This window comes from Saccopteryx leptura, chromosome 1 (assembly GCF_036850995.1).
Source record: "Saccopteryx leptura isolate mSacLep1 chromosome 1, mSacLep1_pri_phased_curated, whole genome shotgun sequence".
NCBI lineage: Eukaryota > Metazoa > Chordata > Mammalia > Chiroptera > Emballonuridae > Saccopteryx > Saccopteryx leptura.
The window spans coordinates 49,560,773-49,582,020 of NC_089503.1; the positions used below are offsets into that span (position 1 = coordinate 49,560,773).

Below are 21,248 nucleotides of genomic sequence, written 5' to 3' on the forward strand. Positions count from 1 at the left end.
GTTCCATATAAATTTTTGGAATATGTGTTCTATATCTTTGAAGGATGTCATTGGTATTTTAATTGGTATTGCATTGAATTTATAAATTGCTTTGAGTAATATGGATATTTTAATGATGTTTATTCTCACTATTCATGAACACGGTATATGCTTCCACTTGTTTTTATCTTCCCTGATTTCTTTTATCAATGTTTTATAATTTTCAGAGTACAAGTCTTTAATCTCCTTGGTTAAATTTACTCCTAGGTACTTTATTTTTTTGGTTGCAATGATGAAGGGGATTGTTTCCTTAATTTCTCTTTCTGACCTCTCATTGTTGGTGTATAAAAATGCCTCTGGCCTGACCAGGCTCTGGTGCAGTGGATAGACTGTTGGACTGGGATGTGGAGGACCCAGGTTTAAGACCCTGAGGCTGCCAGCTTGAGCGCAGGCTCATCTGGTTTGAGCAAGGCTCACCAGCTTGAGCCCAGGGTTGCTAGCTAGAGCAAGAGGTCACTCGGTCTGCTGTAGCTCCCCTGGTCAAGGCACATATGAGAAATCAATCAATGAACAAGTAAGGAACCGCAACGAAAAATTGATGTTTCTCATCTCCTTCCCTTCCTGTCTGTCTGTCCCTATCTGCCCTCTCTCTGACTCTCTCTCTGCCTCTACCACCCACACAAAAAAAATGCCTCTGATTTCTGAGTATTAATTTTATATACTGCCACCTTGCTGAATTCATTTATCAGATCCAGCAGGGTTTTTTTGTTTTGTTTTGTTTTGTTTTTGTATTTTTCCGAAGCTGGAAACGGGGAGAGACAGTCAGACAGACTCCCGCATGCGCCTGACCGGGATCCACCCAGCACGCCCACCAGGGGCAACGCTCTGCCCACCAGGGGGCGATGCTCTCCCCTCTGGGGCGTCGCTCTGTTGCGACCTGAGCCACTCTAGCGCCTGGGGCAGAGGCCAAGGAGCCATCCCCAGCGCCCGGGCCATCTTTGCTCCAATGGAACCTCGGCTGCGGGAGGGGAAGAGAGAGACAGAGAGGAAGGAGAGGGGGAGGGGTGGAGAAGCAGATGGGCGCTTCTCCTGTGTGCCCTGACCGGGAATCGAACCCGGGACTTCTGCACGCCAGGCCGACGCTCTACCACTGAGCCAAGCGGCCAGGGCCAGCAGTTTTTTGCCTGAGACTTTGGGGTTTTCTATGTATAGTATCATATCATCAGCAAATAATGATAGTTTTACTTATTCTTTTCCAAATTGGCTGCCTTTTATTTCTCCTTCTTGTCTGATTGCTGCAGCTAGGACTTCCAGAACTATGTTGAATAAGAGTGATGAAAGGGGGCACCCCTGCCTTGTTCCTGATCTTAAGGGGATTGCTTTTAATTTTTGCCCATTGAGTATGATGTTGGCTGTGAGTTTGTCATAGATGGCCTTTATCATGTTGAGGTATGTTCCCTGTATTCCCACTTTGCTGAGAGTTTTGCTCGTAAATGGGTGCTGAGATTTTATCAAATGCTTTTTCTGCATCTGTTGAAATTATCATATGGTTTTTGTCCTTTTGTTTATGTGATGGATCACATTGATTGATTTGCGAATATTGTACCAGCCTTGCCTCCCAAGAATAAATCCCACTTGATCATGGTGTATGATTTTATTTCATATATTGCTAGATCTGGTTTGCTAATATTTTGTTGAGGATTTTAGCATCTATATTCATCAGGGATATTGGCCTATAATTTTTTTTGTGTGTGTTGTCTTTGCCTGGTTTTGGAATCAGAATTATGCTCGCCTCATAAAATGAGTTTGGGAGTCTTTCTTTCTCTTGAGTTTTCTGAAATAGCTTGAGAAGGATAGGAGTTAGTTCTTCTTTGAATATTTAGTAGAATTCACCTGTGAAGCCATCAGGCCCAGGGCTTTCGTTTGTTGGGAGTTTTTTGATAACTGTTTCTATCTCATTTGTTGTAATCGATCTGTTTAGGTTTTCTGATTCTTCCAGATTGATTTTTGAAAGATTATGTGTTTCAAGGAATTTGTCCGTTTCACCTAGGTTGTCTCATTTTTTGGCATATAGTTCTTCATAGTATTTTCTTACAATCCTTTGTATTTCTGTTGTGTCAGTTGTTATTTCTCCACTCTCATTTCTAATTTTATTTATTTGAGTCCTCTTTCTTTTTTTCTTAGTGAGTCTGGTTAAAGGTTCATCAATCTTGTTTACCTTTTCAAAGAACCAGCTCTTGGTTTCATTGATCCTCTGTATTGTTTTCTTAGCCTCTATGTCATTTATTTCTGCTCTGATCTTTATTATTTCCTTCCTTCTACTACCTTTGGCTTTTCTTGATGTTCTTTTTCTAGTTCTTTTAGATGTAGGATTAAGTTGTTTATTTGAGCTTTTTCTAGCTTCTTAAGATATGCCTGTAATGTTATGACCTTCCTTCTCAGCACTGCTTTTGCTGTGTCCCATAAATTTTTAGTTGTTGTATGCTCATTATCATTTGTTTTTAGGAATTTTTAAATTTCCTTTTTGATCTCATTGTTAACCCATTGGTTATTTAATAACATGCTATTTAGTTTCCAAGTGTTTGAGTATTTTTCAGTTTTTCTTTTGTGGTTGATTTCTAGTTTCATGTCATTGTGATCAGAGAAGATGCTTGATATGATTTCAATCTTCTTAAATTTGTTGAGACCCCTTTTGTGCCCTAACATGTGGTCTATCCTAGAGAATGTACCATGAGCACTTAAAAAGAATGTATATTCTTCTGCTTTAGGGTGAAAGGTTCTAAAGATATCTATTAAATCTAGTTGATCTAGTATGTCCTTTAAGTCTGCTGTTTCTTTTTTTATTTTCTTTCTTGAGGATCTATCTTGTGATGTTAGTGGGGTTTTGAAATCCCCTACTATTATAGTATTGCTGTTGATCTCGCCCTTTATATCCATCAAAATCTGCTTTATCACAAGTTTTGACACGTAAGCACATGTTTATTTGGCGCATGTGTGCCTCTCTATTTTTAACACTTAATGTATACTTACTGATGTAGCAAATTAACTAAAACAAAGTTGATTCACGTTAGTCTTATGTGTGAAGCGATAGTGTACCCACGGCTACTGATAAAGTTCATTTACGCCACTGTAATCTTTATGAATTTCAACAAGGAAGAAATGCTACAGAAGCATGTCTGTCGCATCCACCATATTCCCCGGACTTAGCACCCTCAGACTATCACTTGTTTTTGTCCTTACAAAATTTTTTGAAGGGCAAAAAATTCAAAAATGAAGAAGATATCAAACAAGCACTGGTTCAGTTTTTTGCATCAAAAGATAAAACATTTTTCAAAAATGGGATATACAAATTGCCCTCACGCTGGCAAGAAATCATTAAGAATAATGGCAATTATATTATTTAATAAAGTTTATTGATGGTAAGAAAAATTTGTATTTTGTTTTATTCCAAAAATGGACAGAACTTTCCGGTAGACCTTATATATTTAGGTGCTCCTATCGTAGATGCATAGATATTTATAATGGTTATATTTTCCTGTTGGATTGCTCCCTTTATCATTATGTAGTGAACTTCTTTATCTCTTACAATAGCCTTTGTTTTAAAGTCTTTTTTGTCAGATATAAGTTTTGCTACCGCAGCTTTTTTTCATTTCCATTTGCTTGAAAAATTTTTTTTCAACCTTTTACTTTCAGTCTATGTGTATCTTTTGTTTTGAGGTGGGTCTCTTGTAGACAGCATATGTAGGGATCTTGTTTTCTTATCCACGCAGCTACCCTATGTCTTTTGATTGGATCATTTAATCCATTTACATTTAATGTTATTGATATGTAGTTGTTTATTGCCATTTTATTCTTTAAAGCTACATTCCTCTTATACTGTATTCTTTTCCCCCTTTGTTCTGTTTATAACAGGCCCCTTACCATTTCTTGCAGTATTGGTTTGGTTGTAATAAATTCCTTGAGTTTTTTTTTTTTTTTTTTCTGGGGAGCTTTTTATTTCTCCTTCAATTTTAAATGATAGCCTTGCTGGATAAGAAATCTTGGTTTTAAGCTCTTGTTCTGCATTACTTTGAATATTTCTTGCCATTTCCTTCTGGCCTCAAGTGTTTCTGTTGAGAAGTCAGATGTCATCCTTATGGGGGCTCCTCTGTAGGTAATAGACTGCTTTTCTCTTACAGCTTTTAGTATTCTTTTTTTATCTGTTAGCTTTGGTATTTTAATTATGATGTATCTTGGTGTAGATTTCTGTGGGTTTCTCTTTAATGGAATTTTTTTTTTTTTTGTATTTTTCTGAAGCTGGAAACGGGGAGAGACAGTCAGACTCCCGCATGCGCCCGACTGGGATCCACCCGGCACGCCCACCAGGGGCGACGCTCTGCCCACCAGGGGGCGATGCTCTGCCCCTCCGGGGCGTCGCTCTGCCGCAACCAGAGCCACTCTAGCGCCTGGGGCAGAGGCCAAGGAGCCATCCCCAGCGCCTGGGCCATCTTTGCTCCAATGGAGCCTTGGCTGCGGGAGGGGAAGAGAGAGACAGAGAAGAAGGGGGGGTGGAGAAGCAAATAGGCGCTTCTCCTATGTGCCCTGGCCGGGAATCGAACCCGGGTCCCCCGCACGCCAGGCCAACGCTCTACCACTGAGCCAACCGGCCAGGGCCTCTTTAATGGAATTCTTTATGCTTCTTGAACCGGTGTGACTTTTTCCTGCATCAATTTAGAGAAGTTTTCAGCTATGATTTCTTCGAACAAAGTCTTTATCCCTTGTTCTTTCTCTTCTTTTTCAGGAATCCCTATGATGCAAATGTTATTTCTCTTCATGTTGTCACAGAGCTCTCTTAGAGTTTCCTCAGACTTTTTGAGTCTCTTTTCTTTTTGTTGCTCTGCTTCCATGCCTTTGTTTATCTTGTCCTCTATCTCGCTGATTCGATCCTCAGCTTCATTTATCCTGCTTTTAATTTCTTCACTTCTGATATTGTATTTGTCATTTCTGATTCTTTTTTATTATTTTAATGTCCTTTTTTATATTTCCTATCTGTTTATTGAGGTGCTCGTTATGTCCATCTATTGTTGTTCTCAGATATTTTAGCATCCTAACAATCATTATTTTAAACTCTGCATCCGGTAATTTGGTTATATCCGACTCATTCATGTCCTTTTCTGTGGATTTCTCTTGATTCATTTGCATTTCTCTGCCTTCCCATTTTGCCTGTGTATAAGAAGGTTGTAGCCTGAGGAGTCCAGTGGGTGTGGCCTTTGTGTTCCCTAGGTGTGGTCTGTCTTCAGGCCTGCTACCACCTTTGCCGCTGCCTTGGTCGTTCAGGTATGGGCATTGCTGGTGCCAGCCCACTGCGGCAGTTGCTGCAGTTTCCACCTTTCCTCCAGGGGCTGGGCTGTGTTCACGTGCCCAGGCTATAAGCCCTGGCGGGCTTCTGTCTTTTCCGCACCCTTGTGTGCCTGGCTGTGCCTGTGTGCTGTGCCCGGGCCACAAGCCTGAGCACCGCAGGGTGGGGCTGCACACCTGTTCAGCCATGGGTCTTTGTCGTTTCCCGACTTTAGCTCTGCTCCTGCAGGTGGGGCTGCACTCTTGTGCTGGCCACAAGCCCCAGCTCCGCGGACGGAGCTGAGCTCTCCCACCCGCCGCAAGCCCTGGCTCTGCGGGTGGAGCTGCACACCCTTACTCTGCCGTGGGTATCCACCGGTCCCCCAGCTTTCGCCCCTCCCCCATGGGCGGGACTACAGTCTGATCGCTCCCCCAGCCCGCAGCCACAGGTTGGACTGCTTTCCTGCGTCCCTTTTGCCCTCATGGCTGCCCTCAGCATCCACCCCTGCCAGGCGGACTGAGCTCCCACCTGGCCTCAGTTGTGGCCGGCCTGGCTTCCGCCCCCACCAATGGGACAGTGGTTCTGTGTCCCGCCTCTGTCCGCCCTCCAGCTAGCACTCAGCAGTGTGGGTGGGGGCATTGCAGCTGAGACCCTAGCACTCAATACTTCATCTGGGATGGCTTCCTACTTCTAAGCCACTCTGCTCTGAGTGCTGCAGGAGAGGTTTGGCTGGTGTCCTGTTTGGCTGGTGTCCTGCTTCCCTTTGCTGGTATTGCTGATTCCAGAGGAAATATTCACTTCAGATTTGGGGAGTGACTCAACCCAGGGGTTAGGATGGCTGTCCCTCAAAATGTTTCTCCTTGTGCCTCCTAGATTACACTCTCTTCCTGCTACTTGGGTCCTCTGATCTCTCCCGGTCCCCCAGAGTCCTAGGTGAGTGGTTGTGAAAGAGGTTTTCAGCGCGGTCCTTTTAAGAAGAATTCTGGGTCTGAGAAATTGGCTCTTTCTCACAAACAGCATCCTGGCTTGTTTCGCAGCTAAATACTATATGTAAGCTTCTTCTAGGCTCTGGGGCTATAGGCTGGGGCTTTGTTCCTGGGGCCCAGGACCCTCCCCTCTCTGGGAAACTCCCCTCCCATCATTCGAGTCCTTCTGGGCTGCTTCTCGGTCCCGGGAGCTGGGCAGCCCTCTCCACGTTTCCGCTTTTCCTACCAGTCTCAGTGTGGCTTCTTCAGTGATCTTTGTTTCAAGAGTCCTCTTAATTTAGTCCATAGTTGGTTTTCCCAGGTGATGGTTTTTAAAATTAGTTTGTAATCCTCTTTGGTTCTGGGAGGTGGAAGTTGCTATGTCTGCTTACTCCAGTGCCATCTTGCCCCCTTTATTTAATAATAATTTTAAGTTCATGAGAAAGATTTGGTTTCTTTGTTTTAGTAATTTTTAGTTAGAATGAATTTTTTACCATTAATATACTGTCCCAAAAAATATACTGTCTCTTCGTCCATTTTTAAGTTTTAAATAATTGAACATATCAACTGTGCTAAAAAATATAATGGCAGCTGTCATGGAGTATTAGGAAACCTCTTCCATCAATGGGGAGGTTACAATAAGATGGTTTTTAACCCTTTTGAAGCCACAGAACTTTTGGTGAAAATGAAGAGACACATCTTACTAGGCCTTCTCCTATCACAACTTCTGCCCTAACACAAAGAGTGAACTCATCCATATGCATGTAAACAATAAACTGGATATTCATGAGTGCCCTGAGCTCATTCCTGACCAACCCAGAAAGGACTCCTGGGTAAGGAGATTTTTTTCTTTTGCATCATGATCAGCAAAGTCCTATACATTCTGTCCACACCTCACCCCCTAACCTTGTCTTCTCCCACTCTTCCCTCTCTCATTCTATTCCACCTGCCCTGGGCTCTTTGCTGGACTCCTTGTGCTCCTTGGTAGGGACACTTCTGCCTTTGCTCTTCCTATTCTTCCAGCCTTGGATGATCTTTGCCCCAAATAGTTATATGATTCATTCTTGCATCCCTTTCAGTTCTTAATTGTTACCTTCTCTGTGCGGCCTTCCCAACAATACTTTAGCTTTTTTTTTTCTTTTGTGCTTTTTTTCTTCTTCTTTTTGTTTTTTAGATTTTATTTATCATTGTATTTTTATTGTTTTTAGCATTTTTATCTCCTCTGTTTAATCATCTCCATAGCACTAATATCTGTCTAACCCAGTGATGACGAACCTTTTTTTTTTTTAATAAATAAATTTTTATTTTAATGGGGTGACATCAATAAATCAGGGTACATATATTCAAAGAAAACATTTCCAGGTTATCTTGTCATTTAGTTCTGTTGCATATCCATCACCCAAAGAGAGATCGTCCTTCGTCACCCTCTATCCAGTTTTCCCTGTACCCCTCCCCCTCCTCCTCCCCCTCTCCCTCCTTCCCTCCCCCCACCCCACGTAACCACCCCACTCCTGTCTATGTCTCTTAGTCTCGCTTTTATGTCCCACCAATGTATGGAATCCTGCAGTTGTTTTTTTCTGATTCACTTATTTCACTCCGCATAATGTTATCAAGATTCCACCATTCTGCTATAAGTGATCCGATGTCATCATCTCTTCTAGCTGAATAATATACCATGGTGTATATGTGTCCCATCTTCTTTATCCAGTCTTCTATTTTTTTTTACAGTGATTAAAAGCCTTTAAGCAAACTCTTGGCCAATACAGCAAGAATCCATAAAAGAGCAGTGTCCTTAACATGTTCACCGAGTCCAAGTTGGCCCCATCACCATGCCAAATCCCTGAAAAATGCAACCCAACCACAGTTCAGTCTGTTAGGAGCTGTCACAGGGAGCAGGAGTCCAGGAAAAGTCCACATCCAGGAAAAATCCTCATGGCACTGGAATTGTTGTCACCATTCTATACTTTGCAGCTCGTGTCCAAGTACCAACGACCGCTGCTTCTAGCTGGGAATGGTTCAGGTAGACTGGAAAAGCCATTTGCAGCATGCGTGGATATGGAGCTTCTGTTCTCCTCTGCCTGGAGAGATGAGACCAGGTTGCTTTTCCCTGGAGCTCTGCGACTGTGGCATGGTAAAGAGAACCTTGGGATACACTAAGCTGGGTGGCAAAGGTAGATTCATAAAAAAGTTGGCAAAAGGGGGAAAGAGAGCTCTAAATTAGAAGTAGGTCCCAGCCTGAAATATGCGTGAGGCATTGAGGTAGGAGGGATAAAGGAAACACTATATATTAAGCAAAGTAGCAGCAAATAGGACTATCAACACCCACAACAGAGATCTTTGAGGGAAGAATAAAAAATCTGACTATTCAGGCAGAACATAGTTAAGAGGCCCTTGTGCAAATGAGATCAGTTTACCTGCTTCTTGGAAGAAATACCCTAGGCTCGTCCACAGTGTCGTAGATGGGGCCGACGGCCCTGGGCACCTTCAGCCTTCAGTGGCAAACCCGAGCTTTCTGGGCAAGGTTAGGTCATAGGTGGCTGGAGCAGGGCTGGACGAGACTGAACCCTCCCTTAGAGGAGCAAGGGGGAAGCCTACCTTCCAGTGTCCCTGTTTCCTCACAGCAGAGGCATGTAAGCCTGGCAGGCTTTAGCTCAATGACCTTCCTTTCCACTATTGAAGCAGGACCCAGATGGCATCCTATGAGACCCCTTTGGGGCGTTGGAGCCTTTAAGGGTGTATCCTAATAGCTGGTAGTTCCCCTGATCTCTATTGGACTTTTTCTGCCTCTAGGTATCTTAAAAGTCATGCTCAGAAGATTTCGCTGAGGGGTTTGAGGATCCCCATCCGCCTATATAAATCTTTTCCATATATCTGGAGCTATTTGGAAAAAGACAAAACAGTGTTATTAGCTGGATCTAATAAAGAAGGTAGTAGTTTGCAGGCGAAAAAGATTTGGTGTCTCCTGTTCATCAGCATTCCAAAGAAATGTAATTTTTTTTTTTTTTAAGTAAAAAACATGATATGGTAGACCCGTAGGAGTTCCAGGATATGACTACCCCCTCATGAATTTTTTTTTAAATTGACCTTAAAATGTTTGCTGAGTACACTTTAATAATACCTTAACTTTAAAGATTGTAAGCATGACAAAATACAGTAACTGCTTTTGCTCCATATGCAGGAACATTTTCAGTTTAGCCAGTTTAGGAAATCCAATAATAGAACAATGCATACAGACAATGAGCTATAGCATGCTTAGCAGCCTCTCCTGTTCTGACAGAGGTTACTATAGATCTGGAATATGTATCCACTGTAATGTGGACATACAACTGTTTGCCAAATGAAGGTATATGAGTAACATCCATCTGCCAAGGTTGTCCTGGTAGGGGTCCTTGAGGGTTAACTCCAAATGAAGGGGCAGTATAGGACTCCTTGGACAGGATTTCCCAATCTGCCGTGCTGCTTCCTGAGAAAGTTGAAACTGTTTACACCGGGCTGCAGCGTTCTAGTGATGAATAGTATGAGACTGACTTGCTCGGTCTGTCATGGTTGCTCTATATAATTTTCTTTTGGGTAGCTTGATCAACAAGGGCATTCCTAGGCCCTGGCCGGTTGGCTCAGTGGTAGAGCCTTGGCCTGGTGTGCAGGATTCCCGGGTTCGATTCCCAGTCAGAGCACACAGAAGAAGTGCCCATCTACTTCTCCACCCCTCCGCCTCTCCTTCCTCTCTGTCTCTCTCTTCCCCTCCCGCAGCCAAGGCTCCACCAGAGCAAAGCCACCCCGGACACTAAGGATGGCCCCATGGCCTCTGCCTCAGGCGCTAGAATGGCTCTGTTTGCAACAGAGCAACACCCCAGATGGGCAGAGCATTCCCCCCTGGTAGGCATGCCAGGTGGATCCCGGTCAGGCGCATGCGGGAGTCTGACTGCCTCCCCATTTCCATCTTCAGAAAAATACAAAAAATAAGTAAATAAAAGAAAAAAATACAAACAAAAAAAAAAGGAAAAGAAAAGAGAGAGAGAGAGAAAAAAAGGCATTCCCTTGTGCTAAAGCTCCAGGGAGCATGGAGTGAGCTTGAGTATGTCCTATGAAACATGGAGCTCTATGTTGACATATAAGTCTTTGAAGAAGGAGTAATTGCTGAAATAGTTCACCAGCATTTGTCCCTAAGACAGCCGTCTTTATAGTGGAAACACCATAAGTAAATATTTGCTGTCTGTCTATAGATTAAAGGGGGAATATGGCAAATGCTGAAAAGCCATGATCTTTGTGCCCCTCCCCTCCCCCAACCCCTTCCCTCTCCTACCCCCACCCTGTAACCCCTACACTGTTGTCCATGTCTCTGAGTCTCATCTTTATGTCCCCTATGTATGGAATCATATAGTTCTTAGTTTTTTCTGAATTACTTCTTTCGCTCAGTATAATGTTATCAGGGCCCATCCATGTTGTTGTAAAAGATCCTATGTCATCATTTCTTATGGCTGAGTAGTATTCCATAGTATATATATACCAAAGCTTTTTAATCCACTCGTCCACTGACGGACACTTGGGCTGTTTCCAGATCTTTGCTATTGTGAACAATGCTGCCATAAACATGGGGGTGCATTTCTTCTTTTCAAACAGTGCTATGGTGTTCTTGGGGTATATTCCTAACAGTGGTATAGCTGGGTCAAAAGGCAGTTCAATTTTTAATTTCTTGAGGAATCTCTATACTGTTTTCCACAGTGGCTGCACCAGTCTGCATTCCCACCAGCAGTGCAGGAGGGTTCCCTTTTCTCCACATCCTCGCCAGCACTTATTCTGTGTTATTTTATTGATGAGCGCCATTCTGACTGGTGTGAGGTGATATCTCATTGTGGTTTTAATTTGCATTTCTCTAATCATTAATGATGTTGAACATATGCCTATTGGCCATCTGTGTGTCCTCTTTGGAGAAGTGTCTATTCATTTCTTTTGCCCATTTTTGGATTGGATTGTTTGTCTTCCTGGTATTAAGCTTTACAAGTTCTTTATAAATTTTGGTTATTAACCCCTTATCAGATGCAATGTCAAATATATTCTCCCATTGTGTAGTTTGTCTTTTTATTCTGTTATTATTGTCTTTAGCTGTGCAGAAGGTTTTTAGTTTGATAAAGTCCTATTTGTTTATCCTGTCTTTTATTTCACTTACCTGTGGAGACAAATCAGCAAATATATTGCTGCGAGAGATGTCAGAGAGCTTACTGCCTATGTTTTCTTCTAAGATGCTTATGGTTTCCCAGCTTATATTTAAGTCTTTTATCCATTTTGAATTTATTTTTGTGAGTGGTGTAAGTTGGTGGTCTAGTTTCATTTTTTTTGCAGGTAGCTGTCCAATTTTCCCAAAACTATTTGTTGAAGAGGCTGTCTTTACTCCATTGTACTTCCTTACCTCCTTTGTCAAATATCAGTTGTCCATAGAGATGTGGGTTTATTTCTGGGTTCTCTGTTCTGTTCCATTGATCTATGTGCCTGTTCTTATGCCAGTACCATGCTGTTTTGAGTACAATAGCCTTATAACTTGATATCCGGAAGTGTGATACCTCCCGCTTTATTCTTCCTTTTCAAGATTGCTGAGGCTATTCGTGTTCTCTTTTGGTTCCATATAAATTTTGGAATATGTGTTCTATATCTTTGAAGTAAGTCATTGGTATTTTAATCGGTATTGCATTGAATTTATAAATTGCTTTGGGTAATATAGACATTTTAATGATGTTTATTCTTCCTAACCATGAGCACGGTATATGCCTCCACTTATTCGTATCTTCCCTGATTTCTTTTATCAATGTTTTATAATTTTCCAAGTACAAGTCTTTAATCTCCTTGGTTAGATTTATTCCTAGGTACTTTATTTTTTTGGTTGCAATGGTAAAGGGGATTGAATCCTTGATTTCTCTTTCTGACAGTTCATTATTAGTGTATAAAAATGCCTCTGATTTCAGAGTATTGATTTTATATCCTGCCACCTTGCCGAATTTATTTATCAGGTCTAGTACTTTTTTGACTGAGACTTTAGGGTTTTCTATATACAATATCATATCATCTGCAAATAATGATAGTTTTACTTCTTCTTTTCCAATTTGGATGCCTTTTATTTCTTTTTCTTGTCTGATTGCTGTGGCTAGGACTTCCAGAACTATGTTGAATAAGAGTGGTGAAAGGGGGCACCCCTGCCTTGTTCCTGATCTTAAGGGGATTGCTTTTAATTTTTGCCCATTGAGTAAGATGTTGGCTGTGGGTTTGTCATAGATGGCCTTTATCATGTTGAGGTATGTTCCCTGTATTCCCACTTTGCTGAGAGTTTTGATCATGAATGGGTGCTGGACTTTATCAAATGCTTTTTCTGCATCTATTGAAATTATCATGTGGTTTTTCTCCTTTTTTTTATGTGATGAATCATATTGATTGATTTGCAAATATTGTACCAGCCTTGCCTCCCCAGAATAAATCCCACTTGATCATGGTGTATGATTTTTTCCATATATTGCTGGATCCGGTTTGCTAATATTTTGTTGAGGATTTTTGCATCTAAGTTCATCAGGGATATTGGCCTATAATTTTCTTTTTTTGTGTTATCTTTGCCTGGTTTTGGAATCAGAATTATGCTCGCCTCATAAAAGGAGTTTGGAAGTCTTCCTTCCTCTTGAATTTTTAGAAATAGCTTGACAAGGATAGGAGTTAGTTCTTCTTTTTAATATTTGGTAGAATTCACTTGTGAAGCCATCAGGCCCAGGACTTTCCTTTTTTGGGAGTTTTTTGATAGCTGTTTCAATCTCATTTGTTGTAATTGGTCTGTTTAGGTTTTCTGATTCTTCCAGATTGATTTTTGGAAGATTATATGATTCAAGAAATTTGTCCATTTCATCTAGGTTGTCTAGTTTTTTGGCATACAGTTCTTCATAGTATTTTCTTACAATATTTTGTATTTCTGTTGTGTCAGTTGTTATTTCTCCACTCTCGTTTCTAATTTTATTTATTTGAGTCCTCTTTTTTTCTTGGTGAGTCTGGTTAAAGGTTCATCAATCTTGTTTACCTTTTCAAAGAACCAGCTCCTGGTTTCATTGATCCTCTGTATTGTTTCTTTAGCCTCTATGTCACTTATTTCTGCTCTGATCTTTATTATTTCCTTCCTTCTACTAGCTCTGGGCTTTACTTGCTGTTCTTTTTCTAGTTCTTTTAGATGCAGGGTTAAGTTGTTTATTTCAGCTTTTTCTAGCTTCTTGAGGTATGCCTGTAATGCTATAAACTTCCCTCTCAGGACTGCTTTGGCTGTGTCCCATAAATTTTGAGTTGATGTATGCTCATTATCATTTGTTTCTAGGAATTTTTAAATTTCTTCTTTGATCTCAATGTTAACCCATTCGTTATTTAATAACATGCTATTTAGTTTCCAAGTGTTTGAATGTTTTTCAGTTTTTCTATTGTGGTTGATTTCTAGTTTAATGCCATTGTGATCAGAGAAAGTGCTCGATATGATTTCAATCTTCTTAAATTTGTTGAGACCGCTTTTGTGCCCTAACATGTGGTCTATTCTAGAGAATGTACCATGAGCACTTGAAAAGAATATATATTCTGCTGTTTTAGGGTGAAAGGTTCTGAAGATATCTATTAAATCGAGTTGATCTAATATGTCCTTTAAGTCTGCTGTTTCTTTGTTAATTTTCTTTCTTGAGGATCTATCTAATGATGTTAATGGGGTGTTGAAACCCCCTACTATTATAGTATTGCTGTTGATGTCGCCCTTTAAGTCCATCACAGTCTGCTTTATATATTTAGGTGCTCCTATATTAGGTGCGTAGATATTTATAATGGTTATATCTTCCTTTTGGATTGCTCCCTTTATCATTATGTAATGACCTTCTTTATCTCTAACTATGGTCTTTGTTTTAAAGTACATTTTGTCTGATATAAGTATTGCTACCCAGCTTTTTTTTCATTTCCATTTGCGTGAAATATTTTTTTCCATCCTTTTATCTTCAGTCTGTGTGCATCTTTTAATTTAAGGTGTGTCTCTTGTAGACAGCATATGTATGGGTCCTGTTTTCTTATCCACGCAGCTACCCTGTGTCTCTTGATCAGATCATTTAATCCATTAACATTTAAGGTTATTACTGATATGTAATTGTTTATTGCCATTTTTTTCTTTAAAACTGTATTCCTCTTTTGCTATATTCTTTTTTTCCTTTGATCTGTTTATAGCAGGTCCCTTAGCATTTCTTGCAGCCTTGGTTTGGTTGCAGTGAATTCCTTGAGTTTTTTTTTTTTTTGTCTGTAAAGCTTTTTATTTCTCCTTCAATTTTAAATGATAACCTTGCTGGATAAAGTAGTCTTGGTTGTAGGTTCTTGTTCTGCATTACTTTGAATATTTCTTGCCATTCCCTTCTGGCCTCAAGTGTTTCTGTTGAGAAGTCAGAAGTCATCCTTATGGGGGCTCCTTTGTAGGTGATAGTCTTTTTTTCTCTTGCAGCTTTTAATATTTTCTCTTTATCATTTAGCTTTGGTATTTTAATTATGATGTGTCTTGGTGTTGGTTTCTTTGTGTTTCTCCTTAATGGAGTTCTCTGTGCTTCCTGAACATGTGAAATGTTTTCCTGCCTTAATTGGGGGAAGTTTTCCACTATGATATGTTTGAACAAAGTCTCTATCCCTTGTTCTTTCTCTTCTTCTTCAGGAACCCCTATGATGCGGATGTTATTTCTCTTCATGTTGTCACAGAGCTCTCTTAGAGTTTCCTCAGACTTTTTGAGTCTCTTTTCTTTTTTCTGCTCTGCTTCCCTGCCTTTATTTATCGTATCCTCTAACTCGCTGATTTGATTCTCTGCTTAATCCATCCTGCTTTTAATTCCTTCCATTGTAATCTTTATTTCAGATATTGTATTTGTCATTTCTGATTCTTTTTTATTATTTCAATGTCCTTTTTTATATTTGTTATCTCTTTATTTAGGTTTTCGTAATGGCCATCTATGGTTGTTCTGATATCTTTGAGCATCCTAACAATCGTTATTTTAAACTCTGCATCTGGTAATTTGGTTATATCTGATTCACTTAGGGCCTTTTCTGGGGATTTCTCTTGGTTTATTTGTGTTGTATTTCTCTGCCTCCGCATTTTCTCTTCACGGGAGTGGCTGTGATCACGTTCTCGGGTGCACAAGCGTTGGTGGCCTTGGCCTTTGCCCCGCCCCCGTGTGTGATGCTATGCTCGGTCCTGAGGGCACTGGCAAGCACCTTTGCTCAGCTGTGGGTCTCCGCCTGTTCCCGGGCTTTCTCCCTGCCCTTGCAGGAGGAGCCCGCTCGAGGACCGGCTGCTAGCCTTGGCTCTACCACCGGGCAGGACTGTGTGCCCAAGCTCTGATGATGAACCTTTTTATAAAAACCGCCCACTTTTGCAGTGCTGGTCAACCTGGTCCCTCCTGCCCACTAGTGGGCATTCTAGCTTTCATGGCGGGCCAAACGCATCACCGTTTGGTTGCTCAGCTACTGCCCACTGTTAAATACTATCTCTATGTGAATATTCCCTGACTTCTTCTGAACTGTGCAGTTTCAAAGGAAGACTGGCCCAATTTCTTCAGCTCTGAAAATCTATTTTGTAATCTATAAATTCCTATTACCTTTAATTCTAACTTGTTCTCAACTCCCTGCATAGTCTTTTATTATAAAGAATATTATGTTTGAATTTCCATATAGATCTTACCACCCCAAAATTTAATCAGTTTTTTTATTATTAGTAATGGCTTTGCCATTTTCACAACATGGAATCTGATTCATACTTGATTCTCAGTTATTCCTCTCATTACCTTCTCACGTGGTAAGCAATAAATGTTACAGCTATCATTATTTTCATTCCAAATATGGAAATGTGATATGTTTTTAAGTTGTTATTTATTGACTTTTAGAGAGAGGAAGGGAGAGACAGAGAGAGAAACATCAATTCGTTGCTCTCTACCTATTTTTGCTGTCATTGGTTGATTTTTGTACGTGTCCTGACCAGGGATTAAACCCATAATCTTGGCATTTCCTGAGGACACTCAAACCAACCAAGCCACCCAGCCAGAGCCAATAATGTTTTTTTAATATCTAACCTAACTACTTTATTTTTTATATCCCCAGTTACATCATTATACCTCAAAACTTACTTGATTCATAATTTTAAGGCCTGCTGTATCTCTCCCTGAATTCTTCATTTCTTTCTAAGTATTTTCTGATTTTGTTGGTTCATTTGTTTTGATATGCACGTAATAGATTTTATTGCTTACTTCTGTACCCACAGAAGTAAGCAATGCCGTCTCCTGTGCTGAAAGGAAGTCTTTCACATCTCTAATGTGCCACCACTGATTAATTCATGTTCTCTGCCCTCAACCCTAATATTTTGGTCATTTCAAAAGTGAATATATGCTCCATTTCATGAGTCTCCAAATCTGAAAGCAATATTATCTCTCCTTAACCTATTACCTCATACTTACCCCAAATACCTCCTTACATTAAGAATGTAAGCTAGCCCTGGCTGGTGGTGCAATGGACAGAGCATCTTCCCCAGGGCTCTGAGATCACAAGTTTGCCAGTGTGATCCCAGGGGATGCCAGCTCTATCCCGAGGGTGCTGGCTTGACCCGATCAGGGCACATGAGAAGCAATAAGTGGGTCCACGACAAAGTAGAACAAATTGATCCTTCTCTCTCTGACCCTCCCTTCCTTTCTCAAAAAGAACTGTAAGCTAAGAACAGGGTAAAATACAACCTGTAGACACTGGTTTGCTTCATATTAAATGAGTTTTTGATAGATTATACATCAAAATGTCCTTCTGGGAAAAACTCAACCACTTTTGTTAGGATTTACTTTAACGTAATTTTCTCACTTTAGTTCAGAAGTTTGGGTATAAAGTAGAACTGAAGATATTCAAGAAGGCAATTTGTTGTTTCAGTTGTAGTAGAATGGCATGTGGTTTTTGGATTCAAATAAATCCTTTAATTAAGAAATTCTTGAAAATATCATCTCCCATTTAGTTGGCTGTTTGTTTTGTTATTAGTTTCTTTTGCTGTGCAAAAGCTTCTTATTCTGATGTAGTCCCATTCATTTATCTTTGCCTTCACTTCTCTTGCCTTTGGAGTCAAATTCATAAAATGGTCTCTATGGCCAAGGTCCATGAGTTTAGTACCTATGTTTTCTTCTATGTAATTTATTGTTTCAGATCTTATATTTAGGTCTTTGATCCATTTTGAATTAATTTTGGTACAAGGAGACAAACTGTAGTCGAGTTTTATTCTTTTGCATGTGGCGCTCCAGTTTTCCCAGCACCATTTATTAAAGAGGCTTTCTTTTCTCCATTGTATGTTTTTGGCTCCTTTATCAAAGATGATTTGACCATATATATGTGGTTTTATTTCTGGGTTCTCTGTTCTGTTCCATTGATCTGTGTGTCTGTTTTTCTGCCAATACCATGCTGTTTTGATTATCATGGCTCTATAATATAATTTGAAATCAGGTATTGTAATGCCCCCAGCTTCGTTCTTTTTCCTTAGAATTACTTTGGCTATTCGGGGTTTTTTATAGGGACACAAAATTGAGACTCATGAACATAGATAAGAGTGCAGTGGTTACCAGGGAGAGGGGAAGGGAGGAGAGGGATGGGGTGGGGGAGGGGAGGGGCATAAAGAAAACCAAATAAAAGGTGATGGAGGACAATTTGACTTTGGGTGATGGGTATACAATATAATCAAATATCAAAATGATCTGGAGATTTTTTCTCTGAATCTATGTACTCTAATTGATCAATGTCACCCCATTAAAATTAATTGTCTAAATAAAATTTTAAAAAATAAAATAAAAAGGAATTCTTTAAGAAATGAAAATGAATTGTCAATGCTGATCAATAAAATTCATTTCTTAAGTCTGAGAAAGTTGCCTGACCTCATCAACTCTAAACAAGATGATGTCTAATCAACCATACAGGGTTATTTTTAATATCAAATGAGATAAATTTGTGTAGGTAATTTGAACCTCACAATTGTAGGGGACATGATATTATTCATTTGTTCAGACTCTTGCTGTCTTATTGGGTAGTTTGCAAACCTGGAACACTGTGTTTCTTAGGGTGTCTAAGTGTTTGTTCTTTTGGGGGAAGAATTGATCAGATAAATTATCGTTTTTTGGAATGCTTTTTTTTTTCATTTCCTTTGCATTTTTAGATTAACAAAAGCAGTGGTATTGTGGAAGCATCACGGATCATGAATTTATACCAGTTTATTCAGCTCTATAAAGACATCACAAGTCAAGCAGCAGGAGTATTGGCACACAGCTCCACCTCTGATGACCCTGATGAAAATTCATCATCTGTAACATCTTGTCAGGCTAGCATTTGGATGGGAAGGTATACAATACATAAGAACTATGCTTCTCTTATTTTCCAATATGCAAGCTACTGAAATCTCATTATTATTTGCTGGTGCTCTCTGTGACATCTTAAATTACATTACTTTTTGTCTCAATTGATATTATATCCCCAGATTAACTTTTGAATTGTTCTATGCTTCAGAACATTGTTAGAGTGCCAAATTAAAGAAAAGTTACAGTGGTTCACACCAGGGAATGTTTCTGTCAAACCCTTTTTGTGCATCCACTCTCCACTCTACATGCTTGCATGACAACAGATTTATTGTTAATAGCCTTCTTATAATAGATATTTAAGTTTTTAGATAGTCAAAGCCCTTCAAGAAATTGGGTCTAAGAATGGCAAAACTATCTCAGTTTTCCTTAAAAGTATCTAATTGGAGCATTATAATTGTAAATACTGGTTCCAGGATTTGGCAGTGCATCCTGGAATGAACAAGTAGTTGATGGACATATTATATATACCAGAAGGAAATGAAGTCAGCTAGAGTTTTCTGTGATGGTGCTTGTTTACTCAGGCCTAATATGTTATTGTTCTATCTAAACTTTCTTTTCCTTCTCTATAATGCTTTTGGCATGTGAAAGCTCCCATCTGTTGCCATTTGACAAACATGAACATAATTTAAATTTGTAAATGCCTCATTGGAAAGTCTTACATAGATCCAGACATGTTGACATCCTGCCTTGTCATACACAGTAGACAGCGGAAACCTGTATTAACAATGTCTTTTACCTTAAAGTTAAAAATATGCTTAGCAAGAATTTCTCTTTCATTGCTCGAGTTGCACTTTCTGGTCTATTCTTAACCAGCTGTTTTCCAAATACAATGTTGTAATAAAATTGTATTTTCATATTCAAGAAAATTATCATTTTCTGTTGACCTTTAATAGGATTGTTTGGTTTTCTCGGTTTGGGATTAAAAGTGTTACTGAAATGCCAAAAGAGTTTAGAACATTATAGGCAGTGTTAAGGCTTATTGCTCCTGTATTTTGTAAAGTTTACCTTTCAAAGACAAGTGTCCTCATTTTCTTTTTTTTTCTTTTTTTTTTTTTTTTGTATTTTTTTTTCTGAAGTTGGAAACGGGGAGAGACAGTCAGACAGACTCCCGCATGCGCCCGACCGGGATCCACCCGGCACGCCCACCAGGGGCGATGCTCTGCCCCTCCGGGGCGTCGCTCTGCCGCGGCCAGAGCCACTCTAGCGCCTGGGGCAGAGGCCAAGGAGCCATCCCCAGCACCCGGGCCATCTTTGCTCCAATGGAGCCTTGGCTGCGGGAGGGGAAGAGAGAGAGGAAGGAAGGGGGGGGGTGGAGAAGCAAATGGGCGCTTCTCCTATGTGCCCTGGCCAGGAATCGAACCCGGGTCCCCCGCACGCCAGGCTGACGCTCTACCGCTGAGCCAACCGGCCAGGGCCCAAGTGTCCTCATTTTCTGCTTTTTTCTCTCCCTCTCCAAAATGTTGATCACTTATACACAGTATTTTGAAAGCCAAGAATAGTATTTAACAGTATATTTAAGCTCTATGGAAGCAAATGAAATGAAAGTAATACTTTTTTCTTGTTGCAGTGAAGGAGATAGGGTGTTACTCCTTTTCATGTGCCCTCAAGACTAAAAAATCCAGTGCCAGATTAATAGATTAGGACTGCTTCTTGCCTTTGTATGTTTTTTTCTTTTTAGTTACACCCTGGTACACTAGTTCATAAAAGCCAAACTCTTCAAGTTGAAGAGGATCTTAAGAGGTATTTGTTGGTTCAGCCTTACATCTGATGCATGTTTCCATTAGTGTTTTACATATATTGAGTACTTACAGGGTATTAGACATTGTGATGAGTGCTTTACATTTATAAATTCATTAAATCCTCACAACCCAATGAAAATATAATTATTGGCCTGTTTCAGATGAAGAAACTGAGGTTTAGACAAATAAATAACATAGATGAAAGTCGGCCCAGCTGAGATTCACAGTCAGGCCTGTAGGCAACACAGCCATGCTCCCACCCTGCATTATTCCTCTCTGGTGTAAAAGATCCTGTACTGCAGTGCTTCCTAAATTTTGATATTCAGTGATTTTGAGGAGGAGCTTGAGATTCTATCAAGCCTCCAAGTAGTGCCACTGCTGCTGATCCATGGATAACACTTGGAACAGTGAGACTGTACTGACGACATTTAGCCAAATGGTAACCCAACTTATACTTGAACACCTGCAGTCACATGGGACTCACACACAGCCTCAGAGAAGCAAGCCTTTTCATATACACATGGTTCTAATTACTGTGAAATCTCTTTTGTATTATACTCCTCAGATCGCCAGAATCTGGCCCTCTTGAGGCAGGACAGCACAGACTCGAGAACCAAATTGCCTGTGTTCAAATCCTGCCTGTACTCCTGTGTGACTTTGAACGAGTTATTAAACTTTCTTTCTTTGGTTTGCTCATCCTTTTTTGTTTGCTTGCTTAAGTGAGAGGAGGGGAGATAGTGAGAAAGACTCCCTGCATGTGCCCCAACTGGGATCCACCATACAACCCCATCTGGGGCTGAAGCTTGAGTCTACTGAGCTGTCCTCAGCACTCGGGGCCGATGCTCGAACACCA

The 21,248-nt window shown here is 40.3% G+C and overlaps 1 protein-coding gene across 3 annotated transcripts in view; it reads left to right on the plus strand.

Moving 5' to 3' along the window:
• Positions 1 to 21,248, plus strand: part of RNF141 (ring finger protein 141) — a 44,424-nt gene that overhangs the window by 12,945 nt on the left and 10,231 nt on the right. For all 3 annotated transcript variants that reach the window (XM_066365909.1, XM_066365925.1, XM_066365919.1), the window contains exon 4: positions 18,458 to 18,639. In XM_066365909.1, coding sequence (XP_066222006.1) covers positions 18,458 to 18,639 — 182 coding nt within the window. The remainder of the gene's footprint in view (positions 1 to 18,457; positions 18,640 to 21,248) is intronic.